The sequence below is a fragment of the Mustela putorius genome, unplaced genomic scaffold (assembly GCF_011764305.1).
Source record: "Mustela putorius furo isolate JIRA1106 unplaced genomic scaffold, ASM1176430v1.1 tig00000174_pilon_pilon_pilon, whole genome shotgun sequence".
Classification (NCBI taxonomy): Eukaryota; Metazoa; Chordata; class Mammalia; order Carnivora; family Mustelidae; genus Mustela; species Mustela putorius.
The window spans coordinates 42,595,544-42,617,491 of record NW_025421304.1 but is presented as its reverse complement, the minus strand read 5'-3'; the positions used below and the strand labels follow the sequence as shown (position 1 = coordinate 42,617,491).

Below are 21,948 nucleotides of genomic sequence, written 5' to 3'. Positions count from 1 at the left end.
CACCATCTCCGGGGGAAAGCCCTTCCCCCGCAGGCTGTCTCACACCTGCTGTCTCTCCTGTCTCCCCGGCCCCGTTCCTTCCATCCCGTCAGCAGGAACGGGGAGTCATGTAACACATGTACGGGCACGGTCCCCTCGTGCCGGGGCCGGCTCATGGCCAGGCACACAGTCAGCGCTCACTAAACACCCGTGGGCAGACACCGCGGCTGTTCTCCCCGGCGGGGGAAGCAGACCCCTCCGAGCCCCCACGGCACGGCCCGCACAGCATCCCGACCGCCTCGCCCGTGGGCGGTGGTCCTGCGTCCGTCAAGTCAACATCAGCTGAAGCCCTACTGTGTGCCTGATGCCACGCTCGGTGTTCTGGGGCAAGACAAAGGCATCGAGCTTATTTCAAGGAATCCACTGTGCCCTGGGGCAGGCAGCGGCCACACGGGATCCCGGTGGAGGGGTCAAGCGCTGGACATCAAGTCACTGTTTACAATGTATTTTTTAAAAATTGACAACTCAACGACAGAAAATCAAATAACCCAACTTTAAAGTGGGCAAGGATCTGAACAGATACGTCTCCAAAGACATGCGCGCGGCCCACGGACACGTGGACAGACCGGCCTGGCCAGTCCTCAGGGAGACGCCCGTCCACACCAAGTGTCCAGGCCCAGCCGCTCCCGAGACAGAAAGCAGGTCAGGGTGGCCCAGGGCGGGACTCAGCGCAGGCGGGGTCTCTTTCTCAGGGGAGAAAAATGTTCTAAAATTAGGGGGTGACAGACTAGACACCGCTGAAGTGTATACTTCTGCAGGCAACCTTTGTGACCGGTCACTTGTACCTGCACAAGGATGATAGCAAATCCATGTCACTGCACGACTGTCTGTCCCCTCCTGGTGCCGGCGCGACACGGAACCACCTGTCCGGGACAGGAAGCCCAAGGGGGCGACCAGGGGACGCGCAGAAACCTTTGCCTGCGGGACCCTCCCGCGGGGCTCGGGACCTATGTCGTGCAATTCCCTTGCTGCTGTCCAAGGGGCGTGGGCAGGTCCCCGCGTCCCCCAACCGTGGCTTCCTCGTCTTCGAAAGGGCACAGCCGCCTGCTCCTGGCCTCGTGGCGTGCAGGGATGGTCAGGAGGCCTCCCGGACGAGAAGGGGGGACCCGGGGCTGAATCCCGGGCCGTCTTTGTCTCTGCTGTCTTCCCTGCCCCCAACCCCAGGAGCGCCCTCCCCTCCGCCTGCCTGACTACGTCCACCGCCCGGTCACCCTCCCTCTCCCCCCCAATTCTGAGTCCTGGAGCTTCTTCCCTTCAGTCTGGGCCCTCCCGACTTCGTGCCGCCTCCCCGTGGACGGTGCCCCCACCTGGATCAGAGCCGCCTTCTCTCTGCGCACTCCACCCTCACCCTCCAGGCTCTCCCACCGCACACCGCCCCGCCCTCGGAGCCCCCTCTGAAACAGGAGGTCGGCCCTGACCTGGGAGCTGGCTGTCCCGGCTCCGCCCGCCTGCGCAGCCCACCGCCAACCCTCAGGGCGCTGTGTCTCCCCGAAGCACTGCCCCCGCCCAGACCCGGGCCATCATCTCCCCTCCCCCGACAGCAGCGCCCTCCCAGGGGTCCCCAGCTTCCACCCTGGCCCCCAATTCCATCCCCACCCAACAACCAACGTGATGACCCAAACACACACACACACGGCAACGGTCCAACAGCCACGCTCCTCGGCGTGTCTCCCAGGGACACGAAGGCTCACGTTCACCTAACGGCCTCTCCGTGCAAGTCTGCAGGGGTGGGACTCATCGCGGCCTCTCGACGGCTCGTGGTCTTTGATGGCACGTGGTCACACAAGCCGCGGTCCATGCACACGCACACCGCAGGACCCTGGTCTGCAGCAGGAAAAAGGGACGGAGTGTGGAAGCACACGCGACCTGGGTGGCTCTCCAGAGAACCAGAGGGAGCGAAAAAAGCCCGTCCCGAAAGGTGGCACCCCGTACGATCCCATGGATAGAACATTCTGGAAATGAGAGAGCGCCAGGAGGAAGAGCAGCGGAGCGGGTGTGGGGGAGGGGAGCGAGCGCGCGTGGCTGGGCAGGGCGGCTGGGGCTCCCCGCTGATGGCACGCTCTGTGTCTCCGTGGACAGCCCCGCCGCAGCCCGTGCGGTCCTTACGTCAGGGCTTCCTGCGGGGAGACTGCCTGGAGGGCACAGGGAGGCCTCCGCGTGTGTCACCACCGCGGGTGAGTCTACAAGCAGCTCGGAATTCAAACTCAATCACAAGAACACGAACACCAGCCGACGAGGCTGCCGCGCTTGAATCCTTCTGTGCCTGCCCTCCGGGGGCCGGGACGCTGCGCTCAGACCCCCACCCCCTCGAGCTCACCCTCTGGCCTCTAACGAGCCACACCGGCTCCGGCCTCCTCGGGGCCTCCGCGCGCCCTTTCTCCTGCTCTCCGCGCCGCTGCGGGTCCCAGGGAGGGACCACCAGTCTCTGCCACGCACACCACCGCCCCCCTCCCCAGCCTCCAATCCACCTTGAAGGGACCCTCCCAGGAGCAGGTGTGCCCAGAGGGCTCGGAGCCTCCGAGGGTCCGGTCTCCCCACACTAGCCTCATCGAAAAGCATCCAGCTCTTGCCTTTGCTCCCCAGAGCAAGCCACAGACAGCCGGGCCTTTGAACTCACCAGGAAGCAAGCAAACAGCGGGGCGGGTCGGGGGGGCACAGAAATGTCGTGCACGGCCCCCAGGGGGGCAGCAGGGCACCAGCTCACAGCCCCTCACCTTGGCGTCTGCTACCAGCCTCCGAGAGAGCCGGCACTGGTCTGCAGTGTGTGCCTCCCATGGAGGCCCCTGCCCGAGCCTCCCTTAGGACTTGAAACTCTCCCCACAGGAAATCCCTCCCGGGCTCCCTACAGTGAGACCACCCCTCTGCCGCCTTCGGGGGTCTCTGAAGGGGTCTCTTTTCCCCTTAATGGTCCTCACCTGAGGCAGAGGCCAACAGGAAGGGACAAGGGCTTCTCAGGTGTGAGCCCCAGGGTCCCTGCCCCAGACAGCCCCGGAGGCGTGCCCTCTGCTAGATTCCCTGGGGAGCCTGTCCCGCAAGCCCACGGTGGGAGGTCAGGAGAAGACCACGAGCAGAACACGGGCCTCAGTTTTCCCCTCCAGAATGGGGGAGACCTGCCTTCCGCCCAGGCCGACGGAGCGGAAGAAGGCACCGGCAGCTCCCAGCTCCTGGCCAGATGCTCGCTGAGGCTCGAGTGTTGCTGGACTGGTGGGGAGCACGAGGATGAAGAAGTTTTGAGGGTCAAATGTGGTCTGGGGGGGCAGACCGGGGAGTCCTGTGGGAGCAGCTGAGGGCCCTGGGGCCTCGACGCGGGGAGGGCTGCGTTCATGGCAGAGGAGGAAGGCAAGGCGGGGCCCTTGCTCCGGACGCACGGGCTGTAGGAGGCCGCTGGCTCCCGCCTCCTCTCGTTTCCCACTTGCTGCGCACCGCGAGCCTGGGCCGCCGTGGAGAATGGGACGGTTCCTATCCTGGGGTCCACGGACAAGTCTTGGGGAGTCTGTGAACACCCACAGGTACCCACAAAATGTCTCACGTGTGCAGGAACCTGCATATTCCTGGGAGAGGACCCGCGGCTCCCCTACACTCTCGGAGGAGCCTGGAAGAAACCATGAGTTTACGCACTGCTACGGAAAGCCCGGCTTCGGGAGGCCAGGCCCCCCTCCCCTGCCTCCGTTACTACCAGACCTGGGCACCTCCCTGGTCCTCTGCTGCCTCAACTGTACAGCAAGGGGGTGGCCAAGACCAGTGTCCACCAGGCGGAGCCCCTGCCCCCCCCCCAGGTGCTGCAGACGGCACTAGGCCGGCCCCACAGCCCAGCAGCCCCGTGGCCTCACCAAGCCGCCCCAGGCTGTGAGCACAAGCCTCAGACGTGGGAGAGCGGGCCTCCCCGAAGCACAGCTTTAAGGACCCAAAGGAACAAGGTCCACGGCAAAGCGCGCCGGCCAGAACCCGGAACGAGGCAGACATTCGTTCGCACGCGGTCGTGTCCTCGTCCTGACCCCAGGGCCCTCACACAGACACAGGCCTTGTGGGATCCCGAGAGGCTGCTCTGGATCTTGGTGGGGCGTAAACCCGGGGGCCGGCGCCCTGTAAGGAAGGCGGAGGCAGAGGCAGAGGCGCCGCGCACACAGCAGCTCTCCCTGCCGGGCATCGGCACGTGCTGGGGAATCTGCAAGGCTGCTGGACTCTAAATGAAGCCCAGCACCTCCTCCAGGAGCCCCCAGACTCGGCGTTTGAAGAACCGTCCAGAGCAGCGGCTCAGCCCCGTCGGCTTGTATCGGGGACCCGGGTCAGGGGCCGCCCTGCCTTCCAGCCGTGTCTTCCGAGCCAGTCTCCCAGCGACGCCCCCGGAGAGTCGCCCTCCGCCTCAGCTCTACATCAGGATCACCGGGACAGTTGCTGAAGAATCCCGATGCCCAGGCTGCACCCGGACCAGCTCAGTCAGCGTCTCCGGGTGGGACCCGGGCATCAGCATTTCCCAACGCAGCCAGACGACTCCACGGGCTGCCGAGGTTGGGACTAGTGCACTAGGTCCTCCATTCGAGCCACCCGGACATCTCGCAAACGTGGGCTTCCGGCCCTGGAGGCCCCTGGGCTGGGGCTGAGGGCACGCTGCTGGGATTCTGCACGTCTAACGGTCTCCCCGGGGAACCAGCCTCAGTGGCTCTGCTGTACCGCTGGCGTTAAGAAGCCCCACACTTGGGCGCCCGGGTGGCTCAGTTTGTTGGACGACTGCCTTCTGCTCAGGTCATGATCCCAGAGTCCCGGGATCGAGTCCCGTCGGGTTCCCGGCTCCATGGGGAGTCTGCTTCTCCCTCTGACCTCCTTCCCTCTCATGCTTTCTCGCGCTCTCTCTCAAAGATATAAATAAAATCTTTAAAAAAAAAAAAAAAAGGAAGCACCAGCCTTATAGCCACTCTGGAAGACAGTACGGAGGTTCCTTAGAAAGTTGAAAATAGAACTACCCTACGGCCCAGCAATTGTGCTACAAGATACTGAACCCAAAGGATACAAACACAGTGACCCGAAGGGGCACGTGCACCCCAGTGTTTACAGCAGCGATGTCCACAGCAGCCAAACTGTGCAAAGAGCCCAGATGTCCATCAGCAGACGGATGGCTCAAGAAGATGTGGCCCATATAGACCATGGAAAACCACTCAGCCATCAGAAAGGAAGAAATCTTGCCATTTGCAAGGACGTGGTTGGAACTAGAGGCTATTATGCTGCGCGAAGTCAATCCTCATGCTCTCACTCATGTGTGCAATTTAAGAGACAAGACAGACGAACACAGGGGAAGGGAGGGAAAAATAAGAGGAAATCATAAGAGACTCTTAACTCCAGGAATAGGAGACTCTTAACTCCAGGAAACTAACCGAGGGCAGGTGGGGGGTGGGGGGATGGGCACTCAGGAGGGCGCGGGACGCATGAGCACTGGACCTTCCACGCAGCTGATGAGTCACGAAACTAACTCAAACTAATAAAACAGCCTGTGTTAATTAACCGAATTTGAAAAAAAAGAAAAAAGAAGCCCCAGCCCAGAGCCATGCTTCTAGAGGGGGGGTCCCCAGGCCAGCCGCAGTGGCGCCAACTGAAACGTGTTGGAAATGCACATTATCAGGCAGGATCTCAGGCCAGAAACTCAAGGGAGAGACCAGCAAATGTGCTTTCGGCACCTTCCAGGCAATTCTGACGCACAGTCAAGTTTGCAAAGCACTGACCTCGAGGAACGACAGTGGGGGCCAGCATCCTGCCCAACCCCTGCTCCCCCAGGAGCACAGAGGACCCTGGGTCCTTCCCGAGGCCTCCAGGAGCACCAGGGAGACCTCCGGACACCCAGGAAGGTGGGGGCCAGCCCACGGAAAGAGTATTATGACTCCGTTACGAGGACACGCCTCCTGCAGAGTCAGCACCCCAGTCTCAGAGCCTAGACCCCAACCCGCCATGGTTTAGCCTGAGCCCAGTGGTCCCCCTCCCCTGGGATGCCCTTCTGTGGCTCTCAGGGACACACGCAACCCCCTTCCTTTCTCAGACCCCTCCCTCCCCTGCGGTGGTTCCCCCAGAGTCCCCAAACTCTGGCGTGAGAAACCCCTTGGTTATTTTACACATTTTAGTTACACTTCCAGACTTTTTGGTAGAAGTCACGTCATCTCGTGTCTTCGACATCGCTGCTCACTACCTACCGTATTCCTCGTGCGAGCAACTGAATGTCTGTGAGCGTCGGGCCCTAGGCATGGGATTCGTGCCCGATAAAGGGGACCCCGAGGGCTCCTCCGGCCCTTTTCCCCACGTGAGGACACAGGGAGGCTGGCAGTCTGCACCCCAGAAACAGGCCCTCACCAAACACCAACCTGCCCGCCCCTTGATCTCGAATTTCCCAGCCCCCGGAGCTAGGAGAGACACACACAGCTGGTCAGAAGCCTCCGTCTCTAGGGTTCTGGGACAGCCGCCTCAATGGATGAAGGAAGGAAGGAACCCCAGGTCGACTTCCTAAAGGCCGCCCTGGGCTCTGTGGCTTTCCCCTTCCAGCCTAGCAGAGGGTTCAGGAAATGCATCTCGGCGACTGGACTAGTCACACCAGAGCAGCCGTAAGAGCAAAGAGAGTTACAAAGCCGGTAGAGGAACGGCCGCTTGTTTTTCGGCTTCTTCCCAGCGCTTTGCCGCGAACGCTTTCCACAGTGCTCCCGCCGCGTCCTCTGGCCACAACGGCACCGCGCGCTCGGGACGTCAGCACACGGTCGGAACAGGTCCCCTTTGTTCTATGCCATCCACCTCGCTCACGGGAACGATGGCAGAGCGTCTTATGAGTAAGGACGGAGCCAGGAGCAAAGTGAAACCCACTGGGGACCTGTCACGGCGACGCTGTCAGAGAAGAGGGAGCGAGGCTGGCCCCACTGCAGGACAGTCTCAGGGAAAGCTCTTTTAGCTCCCCATGCCCGCTGCAGGGGCTTGCCGTGAGGCGACATGCGGCGAGATGGTGGGGAGGCGCGGCCTTGGTTTATTCCGCAAACAGCATGCCGGCGCCACCACAGGCCCTGCACGCCCGGCAGGGACCGGCACAGACCCGTGCCTCCCCACAAGAGGCTCACGCTCCAGCAGAGCCTTCTGTGATGGGGGACGTGTTCTATCTCTACACCGTCCATGCGTCCCATGTGGCCATCGAGCCCCTGAAATACGGCTAGTGAGAGGCAAACTCTGATTATCTATGTTTTATTTCCTCGAAATTCATTCAGATTCAAATTGGAAAGGCCACGTGTGGCCAGCAGCCACGGGTAGGTCTAGAGGAGGAACCCACGGGTTCTGACGTGAGGAGGAAGGTGGCCTCTCATTGGCTGTCACAGGCAGCGTCATTCCCTCGCCAGCCTCGGCAGAGCCCCTGCACGCCCCGCGAGCACAGAGGCGCACCCAACCTGAGACGGGCAGGGACAGAAAAACTTCTCATGGCCGAGGGTACTGGATGGGTCAGAGCCAGGTGGGGGTCACTGGCCAGGAAGGTCTTGGCTGCAAGGGGTTGTCCCGAGAGAAGGAAGCGGAGCCAGCCGGGGGTGTGGCGCTCTCCACGGTGCTGAAGGGACCCGCCGCTCCTCTGTCCTAAAGGAAGACACAGAGAGTCCAAGAGAACCCCTGGTGGGACGCACAGAGCCAGTCGGAGGCAAAGCCAGGACCCAGGGCGGCGCTCACCCACCTACCGTGTGCCCCGCAGGAGGCAGGAGACCCTAAACTGGGGCAGTGGCTGATCTAAGAGGGGTGACCACGGTGGGAAGTCCAAACAAACATCGTCCCCTCGAGATCCCACGGACCCACACGTCTTTTGTCACTGTGACGCTGGGCTGGCGACCCTGTCAGCTCAGAGACCACGGCCACTTGACTGTGGAGTGGTGCAGGCCTGGGGGAAAGCGAAGAGGCCAGTGAGCCTCCAGGAACAGCAGCAGAGCTTCCTGGCTTTCCCCCAGCAGCCACCGGCACTCTCTGTCTTCTGGGCCGTGCCCCCTCTTCCCTCGGTCAGCTGGGAGGACTGTCGCCGTCAGCCAGGGCTTCTCGCGAACTCCGCGGCGGCGGCGGGGCTATTTCCGGAGGGTGCTGACCCTCCTCACCAGCGTGCGGTGGGGCTCCTGATCTAAAGCACCCACTTCGCTCCAGGGCTGTGTTGGGTGAGGGGCGCGTGCGGTAACACTCTGTCTCAGCTATTATTGGCGACACAGAACTAGTTCTGTGCTTTTTCTTCCTTTCAGCAACCGGAGCCTCTTCCCCTGCCAAAGTGGCTGAACCAGAATCTGTGAGGACAGGCTTTTATCTCTGGCGGCTGAGAGCTGCTTTTGTTTCTGAAACGAATCCCCAGGGGCCTACGTCGCCCGGGGCCCGTGTCCGTGAACCTGCTTCCTTCCTTCCTAACCTGGGCATTTGGATTTCTTTCTTTTTTTTAAGTTTGTTTTCGCATATTCACGGTCTGGTATCAAAAATAAGCCCCCTGGCCCTTTATTTTGTTTGGATGAGGGCTGCTTCCCCAGCAACAGGGGCACGGAGGGTATAAACTCCTGTTTAAAGTGGAAACAACGCATCACTGCCCCTCTGCAACCTGAGCCCTCCTGGAAGGCTGGCGCTCTCCCTTCCCAGGGATTCCTGCTTCTGGGGAGCAGGCGCACTGGGAGGGATCTGGAGGGTACACGTGGCTGTGTTTTGGGGGACGGGGTGGAAACATCTCTGGGTGACAGGTGTATTGTGCGTGTGTGTGCGCACAGGCGCAGAGGGCCTGGAATTTTAACTGTGGGCGTGTGTGATTTGTGTGGGCCGAGGGATCTGGGCCAGTGAACGGAATCTGCATTTGAGGGGGGAGGCCTGGTGTGTGAGATGACTCACATCTCTCAGGCTGTGGGAGGGTTTATTCGTGGGGGGAACGCTGGTCCCAGGGGGTCCTGCAGACATGGCCACAGGAGGAACTGTTTACCTGTCTGGCCGAGCTCAGGGCTCCGGCGCACGCAGAAGGGGACGCGCGCACCCGGGCGGGACGGAGGAGACACCTGGGAGCTCAGCTGTGCCTCTGCCGACAGCTCCAGGCTGCTGCACCCGGAGGGGAAGCGGGGTGCGGAGGAAGAGGAAGGAACGAGGAGGTAGTTTTGCACAAGGGAGTTTGAGAACATGTGCCACACAAAAGCAGGGGTTCTGGAATCACTGTCCTGAGCGCGAATCCTGGTGCTGCCCAACAACCCACCAGCTGAGCCGTCTGCCCTCTCCGAGCCTCTGCTGCCCAGTGTGGGACAGGAGGGAAGGAGGAAACCAACCCCGCAGAGGAATTACGGCTAGAATGCATGCAAACACTCGCCCCACGTCCGGCACGCGTTCAGCATTTAACGTTGCCCTTTAGCATCATTATGACCGCGACCACACCTGGCTATTGGTTCAGCCATGACCATGATAAGTGGCACTCGCTCCAGGTGTCGTGTGAGAGCATTAGAGCGATACGTGGCCACAAGAGCTTACTGTAAGCCCAGCACAGCCGTGCACACACCTCAATCAATCTCCACTTACTTTACGGATCTTATCAGCCCTTTGTAGGCACCACGAGACAAAAGCTCAGAGATGTTGAGGAACTTGCCCAAGGTCACACAGCAGAACAGTTGCAACTACAGCATGTGCTCCACCCGCCCCACATCCCAAGGGCCTCACCATCTCCAAGGGGTCCCCCGGCAGACCGACCAACTGTGGAAATCACTTGGCTCACTTCGGTAGAAAACGCCTGCCTTGCACTTGCGGGAGGATGAACCCCGGAGGAGGAGGGGTTGGCAGAAGGGGCCCCAGTTGAAATGGAGTCCATTCCAATTCCAGCCAAATGTCGGATACATTTGCCGTTTGTGCATTATTCATGAAAATCGCTGTTTCCCAAAGTCAGCAGTGGGAGCTGGGCTGGAGTTCAGGAGCTGTGCTGATGTCGGCCCCATGTTCCCATCCCTCGTGCAAAGGAAAAGTCGGACTGGAGTCAGGACGACGAACTCGTTAAGGCTCCGCCTGCCCTTCCTGGGCATGAGGTGCCACGCCCACCCGCCAACCGGGGAGAAGGCAGCCAGACCCACGCCGCAACACCCCCCTTGGGCTCTGCTTGCCTGATGCGCTGCTGGAGGGCAAGTCACTTCCTTCCTGGTGAGAAGCATGGACCATGCTGCAGAAAGGTGGCCCCTTTCTGACCAGATGTCTGGTCTGATCATCCCAATTTTCCGTCATGCCACGTGGCCAACCAAGAGGGAGCCGCCGGCCCGGGCGCCCTGCTACCTGGCTGGCCTACAGGTGCTGTGATGTGGGAAATCGGGGCTGCACTCGGGACAAACCAACGTTCCCACCAGGACTCTGCCACTACAGGCTGGGGGCTCCGGCCTCCTCTGCACACTGGACCTGACCCCCGCCCGCACCATGGGAGGACCTAAGTGAGGAGCTTTAGGGAGCAGAACCCTATGCAGCCACTTGGATGGGAGACAGAGACCCAAGAACACTGATCCACGTCAGGAAGCATCAGACCCTAAACTCATGGGCAGCTGCCGAATCAGAGCCTGTCTTCCCCCAGTGAGCACAGAGGAGATTACTACCCTTCCCTCTGAAATGAAGCTGAGGACCAGGACTTCTGTCTGCTCTGCTCACCGCTGGTTTCCAGAGCCCAGAGCACCTGCCCATAGCAGTATCTGTTGAATGAAGGACGGATTTCTGCAGGCCGCCCAAGATGTTCGGGGAAAGTGGGCAGCCTGGAGGGCTAGCTCGCACTCTTAGCTATTCTGGGGAGATCCACAGAGACAGGGCCTGGCTCCTCTCCTCAGGCTCCCACAGGAGGCCGCAAAGCTGCTTTCCTGGCTCAGGCACAGCTGGGAACACCTCTGGAGAGACAGATCCTCAGAGTCGCACGGCCAGAGCCCCCAGGGGGACAACTACCCCTAGGCTCCCAAAAAGCCCAGCTGGGAGCGCCCGGCTGCTGAGCCACCCACCTCGGCCACCCACATCTGCTGCCCGAGCCTCGCCGCGCGCGCGCACACACTCCTGCACGCACACACGGCCTGAAACCCAGAGAGGGCTGTCTGCTCAGTCCAGCCCCTGCGCCCCAGGGTCACGGATGCTCTCCAACCTGCTCCATGAAAACAACGAGAGCACAGAAGAGGCCGCCTGGGACGAGGCTGGGCACGGCTTTGACAGGCAGGAGCATTATATAATTAACTGCCCCCCCCACGCCTCCTCCCCTTTGAGTAGTAATGAACCCTGCCTCTCGGTTGCATAAGCCAAAATAATAATTACTCTCCAGCCCTCCGTCAGTCCTGGATGTGGCCGGGGAGCAGGTGTTCGGTGCCTGCTTCATGAGACGCTAAGGCGGCAGGCAGGGAGAAGACCACACGTACGTTCACGATTTCCATGCCCGGCAGAAGCACACGAGTCAGTTCCGTGCCCCACGCCTTCCCCAGGCATCCATGCCTGAGAAATTACCCAGAGGGAAGCACGGAGCCACTCTGGGGATAAGCTCCCGGATGGGGGAAGGGGGCATCTGGAGAGCCGGCTTGTTTGGGGTCTAGCTTCCAGGAACAGTAAACACTCCACGCCTCGGACACTGGCGTGTCCGGGACAAGGGGGAAGCTGCACAGCCGGCCAGGGCTCTGTGCACAGAACCCATCTTGCAGCCAGGGCAGGCGGACAGGCTCAGCCCTGGATGTGGCGGCTGGAACGGAGGCACAGAGCATTCCCTGAACTACCGTGAAAATGATTCAGCCACTGGAAGGCAAGATTCCTGGGCTCTCGCTAACAGATGGGCCTCCCCTCCCTCCAGCAGCCTCTCTGGCTGTGCTAGCCGCGTCCAACCACCTAGAAGTTTATTGCCGTGTTGTGTTGCTCTGGGTTTGTGTCCCTCTCCCAATCGCTCCCTTTCCATTGGCTTGGGTTGATCAGGACTAAGGGAGGCCTTTCGGCACGGCAGCAAAACAAGGAACAGAGCTGGGGCCTGACTCCTGGCGGCCTGGCACCACGGAGCTCTACCAACAAGGGCAAGGGGCCGTCTCCCTGCTCCCCTCTGCCCTTGGTGGGTCCCAGATGAGGCCCTGGGCGCAGGGCCCAGTCTGGCCTTTCCAGCAGGTCTCTGGCCTGCGCTCGGCTCATGCACTAACAGTCTCTGGTCTCAGCCCTGTGGTTCTGGGCCTGGTTCTGTGCCTGGAAAGCCCCCAACACCCTTCAGCTGGTACGGGGGTGCTGTCCCCCACCAGGCAGTGGGGCAACCTGTAGCCAGGGCAACTATGGCTTCCAGGAAGCCCCAGGAGATGCTCCAGGTGCACAGGGCCCCACTGAAGGGAGAAGCTCAACTTCCCCAGAGGTAAACAGAAGAGGCAAGAGAAGCCGGCTCCCCCGCCCGCGCCCAGCCCGCCCGCGGCGGCACCTACCTCCATCGGAGTAGGTCTCCGTGCCGTAGCCGTCCTGCAGCCCGTTGCTCCAGGTGCCTTCGTACTTGGCCCCGTTGCCCGTGCACTCCCGCACCCCGTAGCGCCCCTTGAATCCGTGCGTCCACTCGCCCTTGTACACCCACTTCCCCTTGCTCTCCAGGCCGATGCCGTGGCGCTTGCCCTGCGCCCAAGTGCCCTGGTACGTGTTGCCGCTGGGCCAGGTGTAGACGCCCAGCACCTCGAAGCCGTGGCTCCACGAGCCGGTGTATTCGCCCTGGCCCTTGGGGCCGGTGCAGACGCCATGGCCGTGCGCCTTGCCGTCGGCCCAGCCGCCACAGTAGGACCCTCCGTCGTCAAAATTAAACCTACCCCCACTGGACATGCATGTAACTCGGTTTGCAAATCCCGCAAACGGTGAAAAAAAAAAAAAAAAAAAAAACCAAGGCGATCAACAAACCGGGTTCTTGGTTGGCTGGCTGGCTGGTTTGGTTTTGCCTTTTTTTTTTTTTTTTTTTAAGGAAGAATGGAGAAAGCGAAAAACACGGCGAGCGGGTCCCGGGCGGCGGCGGCCGCGGCGCGGCTCCGGCGGAATCCAAGTCAACCGGGGGCGATTATTCGTTCCGAGCTGCGCCGCGGAGCCTGACCAGCGTCTCGCGCTCCCGCTGGAGACAGGACCGGAGGGGAGGAGGGAGGGGGAGGGGAGGGGAGGGGGAGGGAGGGGGCAGGAGCAGGAGCGTCTGGTGCAAACGCTCCACCTCAGCGGCAAGTGCCCCTCGGAGGCGAGCCCGCCGGGCTTGGCCGCGCAGGCCGGGGCGGGGACGGCGGCCGGCTCAGGCCCGGGGCGCAGCCCCCCACCTGCGGCTGCCGCGCTGCGGGCGCCCGAGGGCGGCGGCGGGGCCCGCGGGCGGCGGCGGCACGGGCGGCGGCGCGGGCGGCTGCACCATATTGGGGGCCGCGGGCCGGGCCGGGCGGCGGCGGCAGCAGCAATGCGGCGGGGCGGGCGGGCGGGCGGCGGCGGCGGCGGCGGCGGCGTGCGCTCGGGGCCCGGCTCGCGCGCTCGGGCCGGCGCGGCGCGCGCCCGCACCCCACCCGCGCCCCCGACCCGCGCGCCCCCGACCCGCGCCCCGCCCGCGCCCCCCTCCCCGATCCGCTCCCCGCCAGCGCCCGCGCGCCCCCGACCCGGGCCCCGGCCTCGCGCGTCCCCCTGCGCGCCCCCGACCCGACCCTCCGCTCGCGCACCGCCCCACCCGCCCCCGACCCGGTCCTCTGCGTGCGCGACTCCCACCCGCTCGCCCCCGCACGGGCTTCCCGCACGCCCGCCCCACCTCGACCCGCGCGCGCCTGAGCCGGCCCCCTGCCCCGGGCGCGCGGGCAGTCTGGAGAGGGGCGCTGCCCCGCCGGGCCGGAGGGCGCAGGACGGCGGCGGGGACCCCGGGCGCCCGCCCTCCCGCACCCCTCGGCCGGCGCTCCCCTCGCCGGGCTCCCCCCTCAATGGGGCAGGCCTGGAAATAGGGGTCCAGACAGGTCGCCCCAGCCCCCCCTTTCCCGGGACTTGGATTTAAAGGGACAGGAACTGCGTAACGGGAAGGCGCCCAGCACCCAAGGCGCTCTCCTCCCCCTCCCGGGAGCGAGCCTCGAGGTGAAGCCTGGCAGAGCAGGCCCCGGGCGTTCGGGGCACCTCTCTCTCCCACCCTGCGCCTCGCCCCTGGCTCCTGGCTCCTGTCTGCGACACCTGTCCCTGGCTGGACTGGAGAGGCTCTTGGCAGACCACAGGTGGTTTTCCCTAAGACAAATAATCCATCCGTCTTCCTTATGGGCAGCTTTGGCTCCACATGCTGAAGGAAGGGGGACAACCGCCCCAGAAAACATGTAGTTGGTGAATGTCCCCTCCCCATAAATCAATAGGAAGTCCGGCCTCATGTACATGTCCTGGCATAAAGATACCCAAATGCCATCCCTTCCCTGCGCCCTGACCAACAGGTAGCCCCCAACTCCGGGAGCGGTTGCGCTTTGGAGGAGCAAAGTGGGATGGTCACCAGGGCGTTACTAGGTCTTTCTCCATATACTCCCCCTACCCCACCCCCCAAGTGATGATGTCTGGTTCCTGGATCCAAGTATCCTGGGACCAATTTAAAATGCATTTCCTGGGCCATAAATCCGCAGACAGGAGCCTGGTTCTCAGCTCTCCCCGAACGGCCCGTGCTGCAGGGGGAGGGGCGAGACTGCGCAGGGTCGCGGCTGATTGCAGGGCCAGCCTGGGACTCCGCGGTCAGGGAGACAGGAATTGCAAGCCAGGTAGACAGCCTGACATTTAACCCCAATTAACCGGAAGCTCACACCTTCTCCTGCTTCCCAAAGATGGGAAGACCGATCCCATCTTTGGCTGAACAGGCTCTCCCGGGAAAACCAGCCCCTCCAGGAGTCCCAGAGTTCAAGCTCAACTTTCTCTCTTGCTTGGGGCTCCAAAGACCCCTCCCTCCCTAAACCTCCACCTGCTGGAGAGCAGTTACCACCCTACCCCCCACCCTACCCCATCTGTGAAGGCATATTTAGGGAGTGTGGCCTAGGGGTAGAATTGCTGGGTCAAGCAGATCTGATCTGGGAGTTTACAGAGCTGAGAGCAGTTTCCTTCTCGCCCCGCAGTGCTGTGTCCTCCTGGCTCTCGGCGTCCTCCTGGCTGCGCCTAGGAATTATCAGACTTCCTACTATGTTTCCATTTTTTTCCTTTTGTTTATCTGTAGGAAGTACTGTCTTGGGGCTGTCCGGTGTAAAGGAAAAATTGCATATTGTGAATGTGCGCACAGACCCGCTCTTCTTCACCAGCTTCCGGCTCGTGCTCTGCCTCCGGAGCGGGCCAGCTGTGCGGTTTGGGCCGTCACTTACTACCTCTGAGCTCAGTTTTCTCATCGGTAAAACGGGCAGATACTAGTTCCCACGAATTGCCCTGGGGATTCAAGGAGCTGGCGTCTGGGGCATGGGAGGCACGGGAGAAGGGGAAACAGTGGTGTTATCAGGAGTCCAGCCCCTCCTCGAAGGTCGTGGATTCCTACGTGGGACTCCCGACTGTCGGCCTGCTCCCCCCAAACCTCCCTGACATAAAATCGCTGTTGCCTTTACACTCTGCACGGAATTTCTTCCATTTTACTCCCCATCCAGGCTTTTTGCTGATTCAGCAGCCTTTCCTCACCCAGCAGTGGATCACAACCAAGATCTTGTTGGAAAATGAGGACTTGAGGCTTCAAGCAATTTCTGGTCAGCACCTTCCACCTCTGCTGATACACACCCTTCCCCCGGCAATTCCGAGGGACCTGTGCCCCCACCTCCCCCAGCCCCCCTCCCTCCTCTCCCACACATGGTCCTGGTCATGCTGGCTTCAGCCCTGACGGACTTCAGTCTCTGAAATGCAGTCATTAGAGGCGTTCGTTTTGTCCCGTCTGGAAATCATTCTCCCGTCATGGATGGCGGGTGGTTTTGATTTCATTTTGGAGGAAACTCTGTAGGTCGACAAACACAGGACCCACCCCCAGCAATTTCGAAACAGAAACCAGAAGGGAAAACAAAAAGCCATAGCACCACGCAGAATTTCATGGCTCTGGGCACCAGGCTCTGGGACGGGAACCCTACCTTAGCGACCTCATCGGCGCTCCTCAGGTGACCCGCGCTGCCGTACTCACCTGTCTAAAAGACCAGCTGGGGGCTGCCTCTGTGCAGTGCCCGGCGGAAGGGAAGGCAAAGGGACGACAGACGGCCAGAGCGGGACAGCCGTCCAAGCGGGCTGGTCTCCCAGCGGCAAGCTCTCTGGCCTCCACGCCCGGGCACTCTCTCCCTCACCTGCTCCCTCTCCCCGTGGCCCAGAAATTTTCCGGTCTCTGTGGCAGAAAGTCTCCTGGGTGCCCCAGATGAGGGACGCCCCCCACCCGCTACTGAGTTTTGGACACGCCTCCTGCTGCTGCGTCTCACCCCGGTGATGCAATGTGACTTTGAAGGTCACGTAAATGGCCACACGGCTTCTGCACGTGCCCACGGACGCTCGGAGACCCCACCCACAGAGTTTTCCTCCTGTGTCTCGTCATGGTTTCAACGTGTAAAAGTGGCGTTATAATGCCAGAGCTTCGGGGGGCAACATAGGGGATCCGTGTGTGCATTGCAACGTGACCAAGCCGGAAGTCTAGCCAACACCCGTCACCCCACATTGTCACATGGTGTGTCTCCTCCAGGGAGAACTTTCCAGGTCTACGCACTTGGCGACTTTCAGATGGGCACCGCAGTGTTCATTAGATCTCTGTGATCTGTTTCTTTTACGGCGGGAAGTTTGTGCCTTTCGACCCCGCTTCATACATTCAGCCCACCTCCTCTGGCAGCCATCGGTCAGTTCTCTGCACCCGTGAGTTTAGTTTGCTTTGTTTTCTCTAGATTCCGCGTATAGGCGAGATCGTATGGTGTTTGTTTTTCTCTGTCTGACTCATTTCACTTAGCGTAATGTCCCCGAGGTCCATCCATGCTGGTGCAAATGACGAGATTTCCTTTTGTATGGCTTCATAATATTTCATGACATTATATACACATGCATTTTTCTCATCCATTCATCCATCATAATTTCTGTATCTGAACCAAATAAATGTTATGAAGCCAGGCAGAGGTCATGCAAACTACTAGGTCAGGGGCCAAATGCTTGTTTTAGGGACAAAGCTTGACTGGAACACAGCCATGCCCGCCCACGTACACACAGCTACAGTCGCTTTCACACAACAGCGTCTGGGTTGAAGAGTTTCCATGGAAACCATGTGGCCCATAAACAACTCAATACCTTGCCCTTTACAGAAAAAGCACGCGAAGCCCCGTGTCAGTCTGTTCAGGCTGCTGAAACAGAACACCACACACTGAGTGCTTCCCGTCCTGGGAATTTATTTCTACGATACTGGAGGTTGGAAATCGAGCTCAGAGTGCCAATAGGGTCAGGTTCTGGGGAGAGCTGTGCTCCTGGCTGGCAGATGGCCACTTTCTCACTGTGACCTCATGTGGCAGGGGGTTGAGGGTGGGTGGGAAGGGAGAGAATGAGAAAACCCTCTGGCGACTCTTCTTCAAAGGACACTAATCCAGTGGGATCCGCACCCCACCCTTATGACCTCATTGAGCCTTAATTACTTCTTACTCCAAATACAGCCACATTGGAGGTTGAAGGACACCAACGCTCCGTCTGTAACACCCTGGTTTAAGTCACTAAGTCTTGGGGTGGCTTGGTACAGAGCAGTAGCCACCAGAAGAGACCGTATGCTTCATGAGGATGGCTCGACGTCCCTTTCTCCTCCTCTGTAAAATGTCACCAACGCTGATTCCTACTTTCCAGGGCTGGGGCAAAGGTGAGGAAGGAGTTTGGGGGACCCTATTGCCTCGCGAGACCCCAGCAACTCACAGCTACAGCTCCTCGCCCTCTCTGGGGGCGGTCGTTCCCAAGGATGAAGATCACCCCAAGGTTGCCGGAGGTGTCGCCTGTCCTCTTCCAACCACCGCAGCTCATCCTCCGGTTTTAACGCTCCTCCCGGCCGTACGTGCGTGGACAAGTAAACCGTACCACACAAGATGGCCGTTAACGTGGGGGTGCCTCGAGATTGTGCAAGGGCTCTTGATTCTCCCCAAACCAGAGGTAGAAAAAGATGCCAGCCCTGGGTGGGAGCAAAATCAGGGGCCGTCAGGATCACTGGCTGTCGTTGGCCAGTTTCTCTGTGCAGACCTTGAATGTCATTTCATCTAAGTCTTGGCATGGCCCTTTGGGGTGCAGACTGTAACCATCTCTACCTTCTTAAAGATGGGGAAGCTGAGGCTCAGGCAGCTAAAGCAAGTGGCCCCAAGCCGCATACAGCTCGCAAGTGCCAGCTCCAGGGCTTGTCCTTCAAAAGGTCAGGTGAACTTTGAGGGGAATGTCCTCCTGGGACTCTGACTGCCAGACCCTGGCCTGGAGAGGCCATCCCCAGGGACTGATCCATGGGGACAGGAGACAGGGGAATCCTTTGTACTTGACGAGCAGCTGGTCAGCTCCAGGGTCGAAACTCTGCCGAGGAGAAAGGTTAAGACACCTGGTCTGAGCTTTGAAATCCCACATAAGCCACCCTGCGGGGAGCGTTTTCTCCTCGTGCTGGAGCTGGCTCGCTCCTGTCTCCGTTCCAGACAACACAGGGGTAACCGCGGCCAGCAGGACAGCTGAGGGGTGCCAGTGGTTAGTTCATCTGTTCCTCATAATGACTCCAAGCGATGCTGTTATCCCCACGTTACAGATGAAGAACCTGGGGCAGGAACAGATGAATGAGTCGCCCTAAGGGAAGCAAGTAAATGCTCGAGGAGTCAGATCTCCAAGCTTGACTTTGCAAGTCCATTTGAACTAACTGCCTCCTCCACCTGGAGGGCCAGAAACCCAGATCCCTGACCATCCTCCCCACGGTCAGCCAGGGGGCTTGCTTCGAGCTGGGCTCAGTGCCCCGAAATCCCTACTTCCCCCAAGACACATCAGCCCCTGGGGGACCACCACTCTGCAGACAAGGAGTCCGAGGCAAGGGCCGACGAGCTGGCTTGCCCAGAAGCCAGAGTCTGGGCGCCTAGCAGACATACGGCCACGTGCTGGCCGGCAGCGTCCCCTCCCACACAGCAGCTGGAATCATGGCATCTGGAGCAACAGCGGTAACAGCGGCAAGTGTGCCCTGTCGCTGCTCTTACCGGAGCCCTTCCCACACACATACCGAACACAGTGGCCCCGGAAGCACCAGCTGGTGCAAGATAGAGTTTCTCTTTCAGACCTCTCACCAATATTCCCCACCACGCACCCCCACAGGGGACAGCCACGCTGACTTGCATCAGCATAGATTAGTTCTGCCTTATCCTTGAGCCTCACACCCATGCACACGTACGTCTGCGTCTGCTCTGTTCATTCAACATCACGTCTCAGATTCACCTGAGGGGTTCGTGTGTTCCTTTCAGTGCTGTGTCGTATTCCACTGTGTGAATATACTGCAAATTATTTCTCTCATTTCCTGTTGATCAGCACATGTGTTGTTTCCCAGGTGGAGGTCATTTTGAACAATCCGGCATGAGCACCCTTGTATGTGTCTTCTGGCAGACACCCATCTCTTGAGCATACATCTAGGAGTGAACTTCCTAGGCCCTGGGGCACTTGGGTATTTAGTTCTTTTTTTTTTTTTTAAAGATTTTATTTATTTATTTGACAGACAGAGATTACAAGCAGGCAGAGAGGCAGGCAGAGAGAGAGGAGGAAGCAGGCTCCCCGCTGAGCAGAGAGCGGGGCTCAATCCCAGGACTCTGAGATCATGACCTGAGCCGAAGGCAGCGGCTTAACCCACTGAGCCACCCAGGTGCCCTGGGTATTTAGTTCTTGAAAGTGGTCAAGTCAGTCTGCAACCTGCAGGGGGTAAACATTCCAGTTGCTCCATGTCCTCACCAACACTTGATAATATCAGCATTGTAAATTTTAGCCAGTCTAGTGTATTGTAGTGGTATTTCTTTGTGATTGTGATTTGCAGTCCTGAAACACTTTTAACTTAATTAGGCTTCTTTTTTACTTGTAGCTCACTCCTTAATTTTAATTGAATAGGTATGAGCAAACCTGTTCTTGTCACTTGTCGGCAGTATTTATATTTGCAGTCTCCTGAAAGTACCACATGCTGCTAATTTTCTATCTAGATGGCTAATGTAGAGTTTTCTTTAAAGATAAATCCATCCAAGTTAAAAAAAAAAAGAAAGAAAGAAAAAGGAGGTTGGGGGAAATGCCCTTGAAGAGGAATATTTTGCAACTAATAGACCTGCACAGGTGGGAATGTGGTGCCTGTTGAAGACATAGCGACCTCTCCCAACCTGAAGATGGAGGGGAAAGCAGGCTCTGGATGGAAGAGAATCAGGAAGTCAGAACCCACGTCGGTCCCTCGTTCTGGGCCCCTGTCTCTCCTGTTGGTCCACCGTCTCTGTGTGTCTGTTCTCTACTGTCTGCCACACTCTGCTCTCTCCTCTACCTCTCAGTCCAAGCCCTAACATCAATAAACTGGACTCTATTGATCAAAATTCCCAGGAGAGACTCCACTGGGGGCAGCTTGAGTCAGGCACTGATTCCTCACCGTCAGTCATGGTCAGAGAGCGGAGACCTCTCTGTGACAGTGGGAAGAACACATGATTGGCCTTTCTAGCACAAGTCGAGGAAGCACATTCTGAGGCAAAAATTGGGATATTCTGTTGATGGGACAGATGATTTGAAATTGAGAATGGAAGGGGCTCCTGGGTGGCTCAGGGGGTTGAGCCTCTGCCTTCAACTCAGGTCATGATCCCAGGGTCCTGGGATCGAGCCCCGCATCGGGCTCCCTGCTCTGCGGGAGCCTGTTTCTTCCACTCCCCCTGCTTGTGCTCACTCTCTCTCTGTGTCAAATGAATAAATATATAAAATGTTATCATTAAAAAAAAGAAAGTGAGAATGGGAGACATTTGAAGAATAATAGGCAGAATTATTCTTCCTTACTTGTCAAGATCTAGAGCTATCTATGCCCCCAGGGGCACTCTCGCTGGCCACTCGATTTTTAAGTGAAGATTATTACGATAGAGAGAGAGGCAGAGGAAGGAGGAGGAAGCGGAAAAGGAAGATAATGTGAAGCGATTCGGGTGAATTAGCAAAAGAACAAAAGAGAGACTGTGGTGACGGTGGTGACGGTGGTGATGGTGGTGATGATGCAGATGATGAAGATGGTGGGGATGGTGATGCTGGTGACGACGAGGATGGTGATGCTGGTGACGCTGCTGGTGATGACGGTGACAATGATGACCGTGATGCGGTGATGACGAAGATGACCGTGAGAATGGTTATGAGGCCGGTGCTGGTTACATCTTTGTGCCTGACTCTGTGTTGAGCACTTCACATTCACTATCACATTTCTTCCTAAAACAACGTCACGAGGCTGCTACTCTCGTCCTCATTGTACAGACGAGGAAATTTGAGGCTGAGACAGGTCAAGTCACGTGCCCCCGTGGAAGTGAACCAAGGCAGCTGACAGCAGAGCATGAGCGTGTGTCCAACCACGTTCCTCTGTCTCAAGAGCATAGACGTCCCCTCCGTGGGGAAGATGAGCTCTTGTCTGTGCTCAAGCCCCGCATTCATGCAATTCAACAAATGGTTATATAGCAAATGTCCATGGACAGTTACGCACCCAGGCCCAGGAGCCGGACATTATTCACATCCCAAAACCCACTGCGTGCCCCTCGCGGTCATAACCGTCTCCCCTCCCGAGACGGAACCGCCCATCTGAATCTGCCGTCACCCCGTTTTTCCTTAGAGCCCCCGCCGCGAACGTGTGTCCCCCGCACTGCAGTTCAGCGGCCGGACTCGATGTGGCTGGATCTGGACGATACGTGTTCTTTTTCTGCCCAGCCCTCTGCTCGGGGTTCGTCCTCGTGGTTGCGTGACTCTCGGGCTCTCTGTCCCCTTCACTGCACAGTGTCCGTGGCATGGACGCCCAGGTCACCGTAACTGGAC

At 59.4% G+C, this 21,948-nt stretch overlaps 1 protein-coding gene across 1 annotated transcript in view; it reads right to left on the bottom strand.

Annotated features, from left to right (window-relative positions):
* JPH3 (junctophilin 3) overlaps nucleotides 1-13,270 on the bottom strand; it is a 69,609-nt gene extending 56,339 nt beyond the window's left edge. The window contains exon 1 of the mRNA XM_004753846.2: nucleotides 12,429-13,270. Within this exon, the coding sequence (XP_004753903.1) occupies nucleotides 12,429-12,810 (382 nt within the window). The 5' untranslated portion in view covers nucleotides 12,811-13,270. The remainder of the gene's footprint in view (nucleotides 1-12,428) is intronic.
* Nucleotides 13,271-21,948: the final 8,678 nt, after the last annotated feature.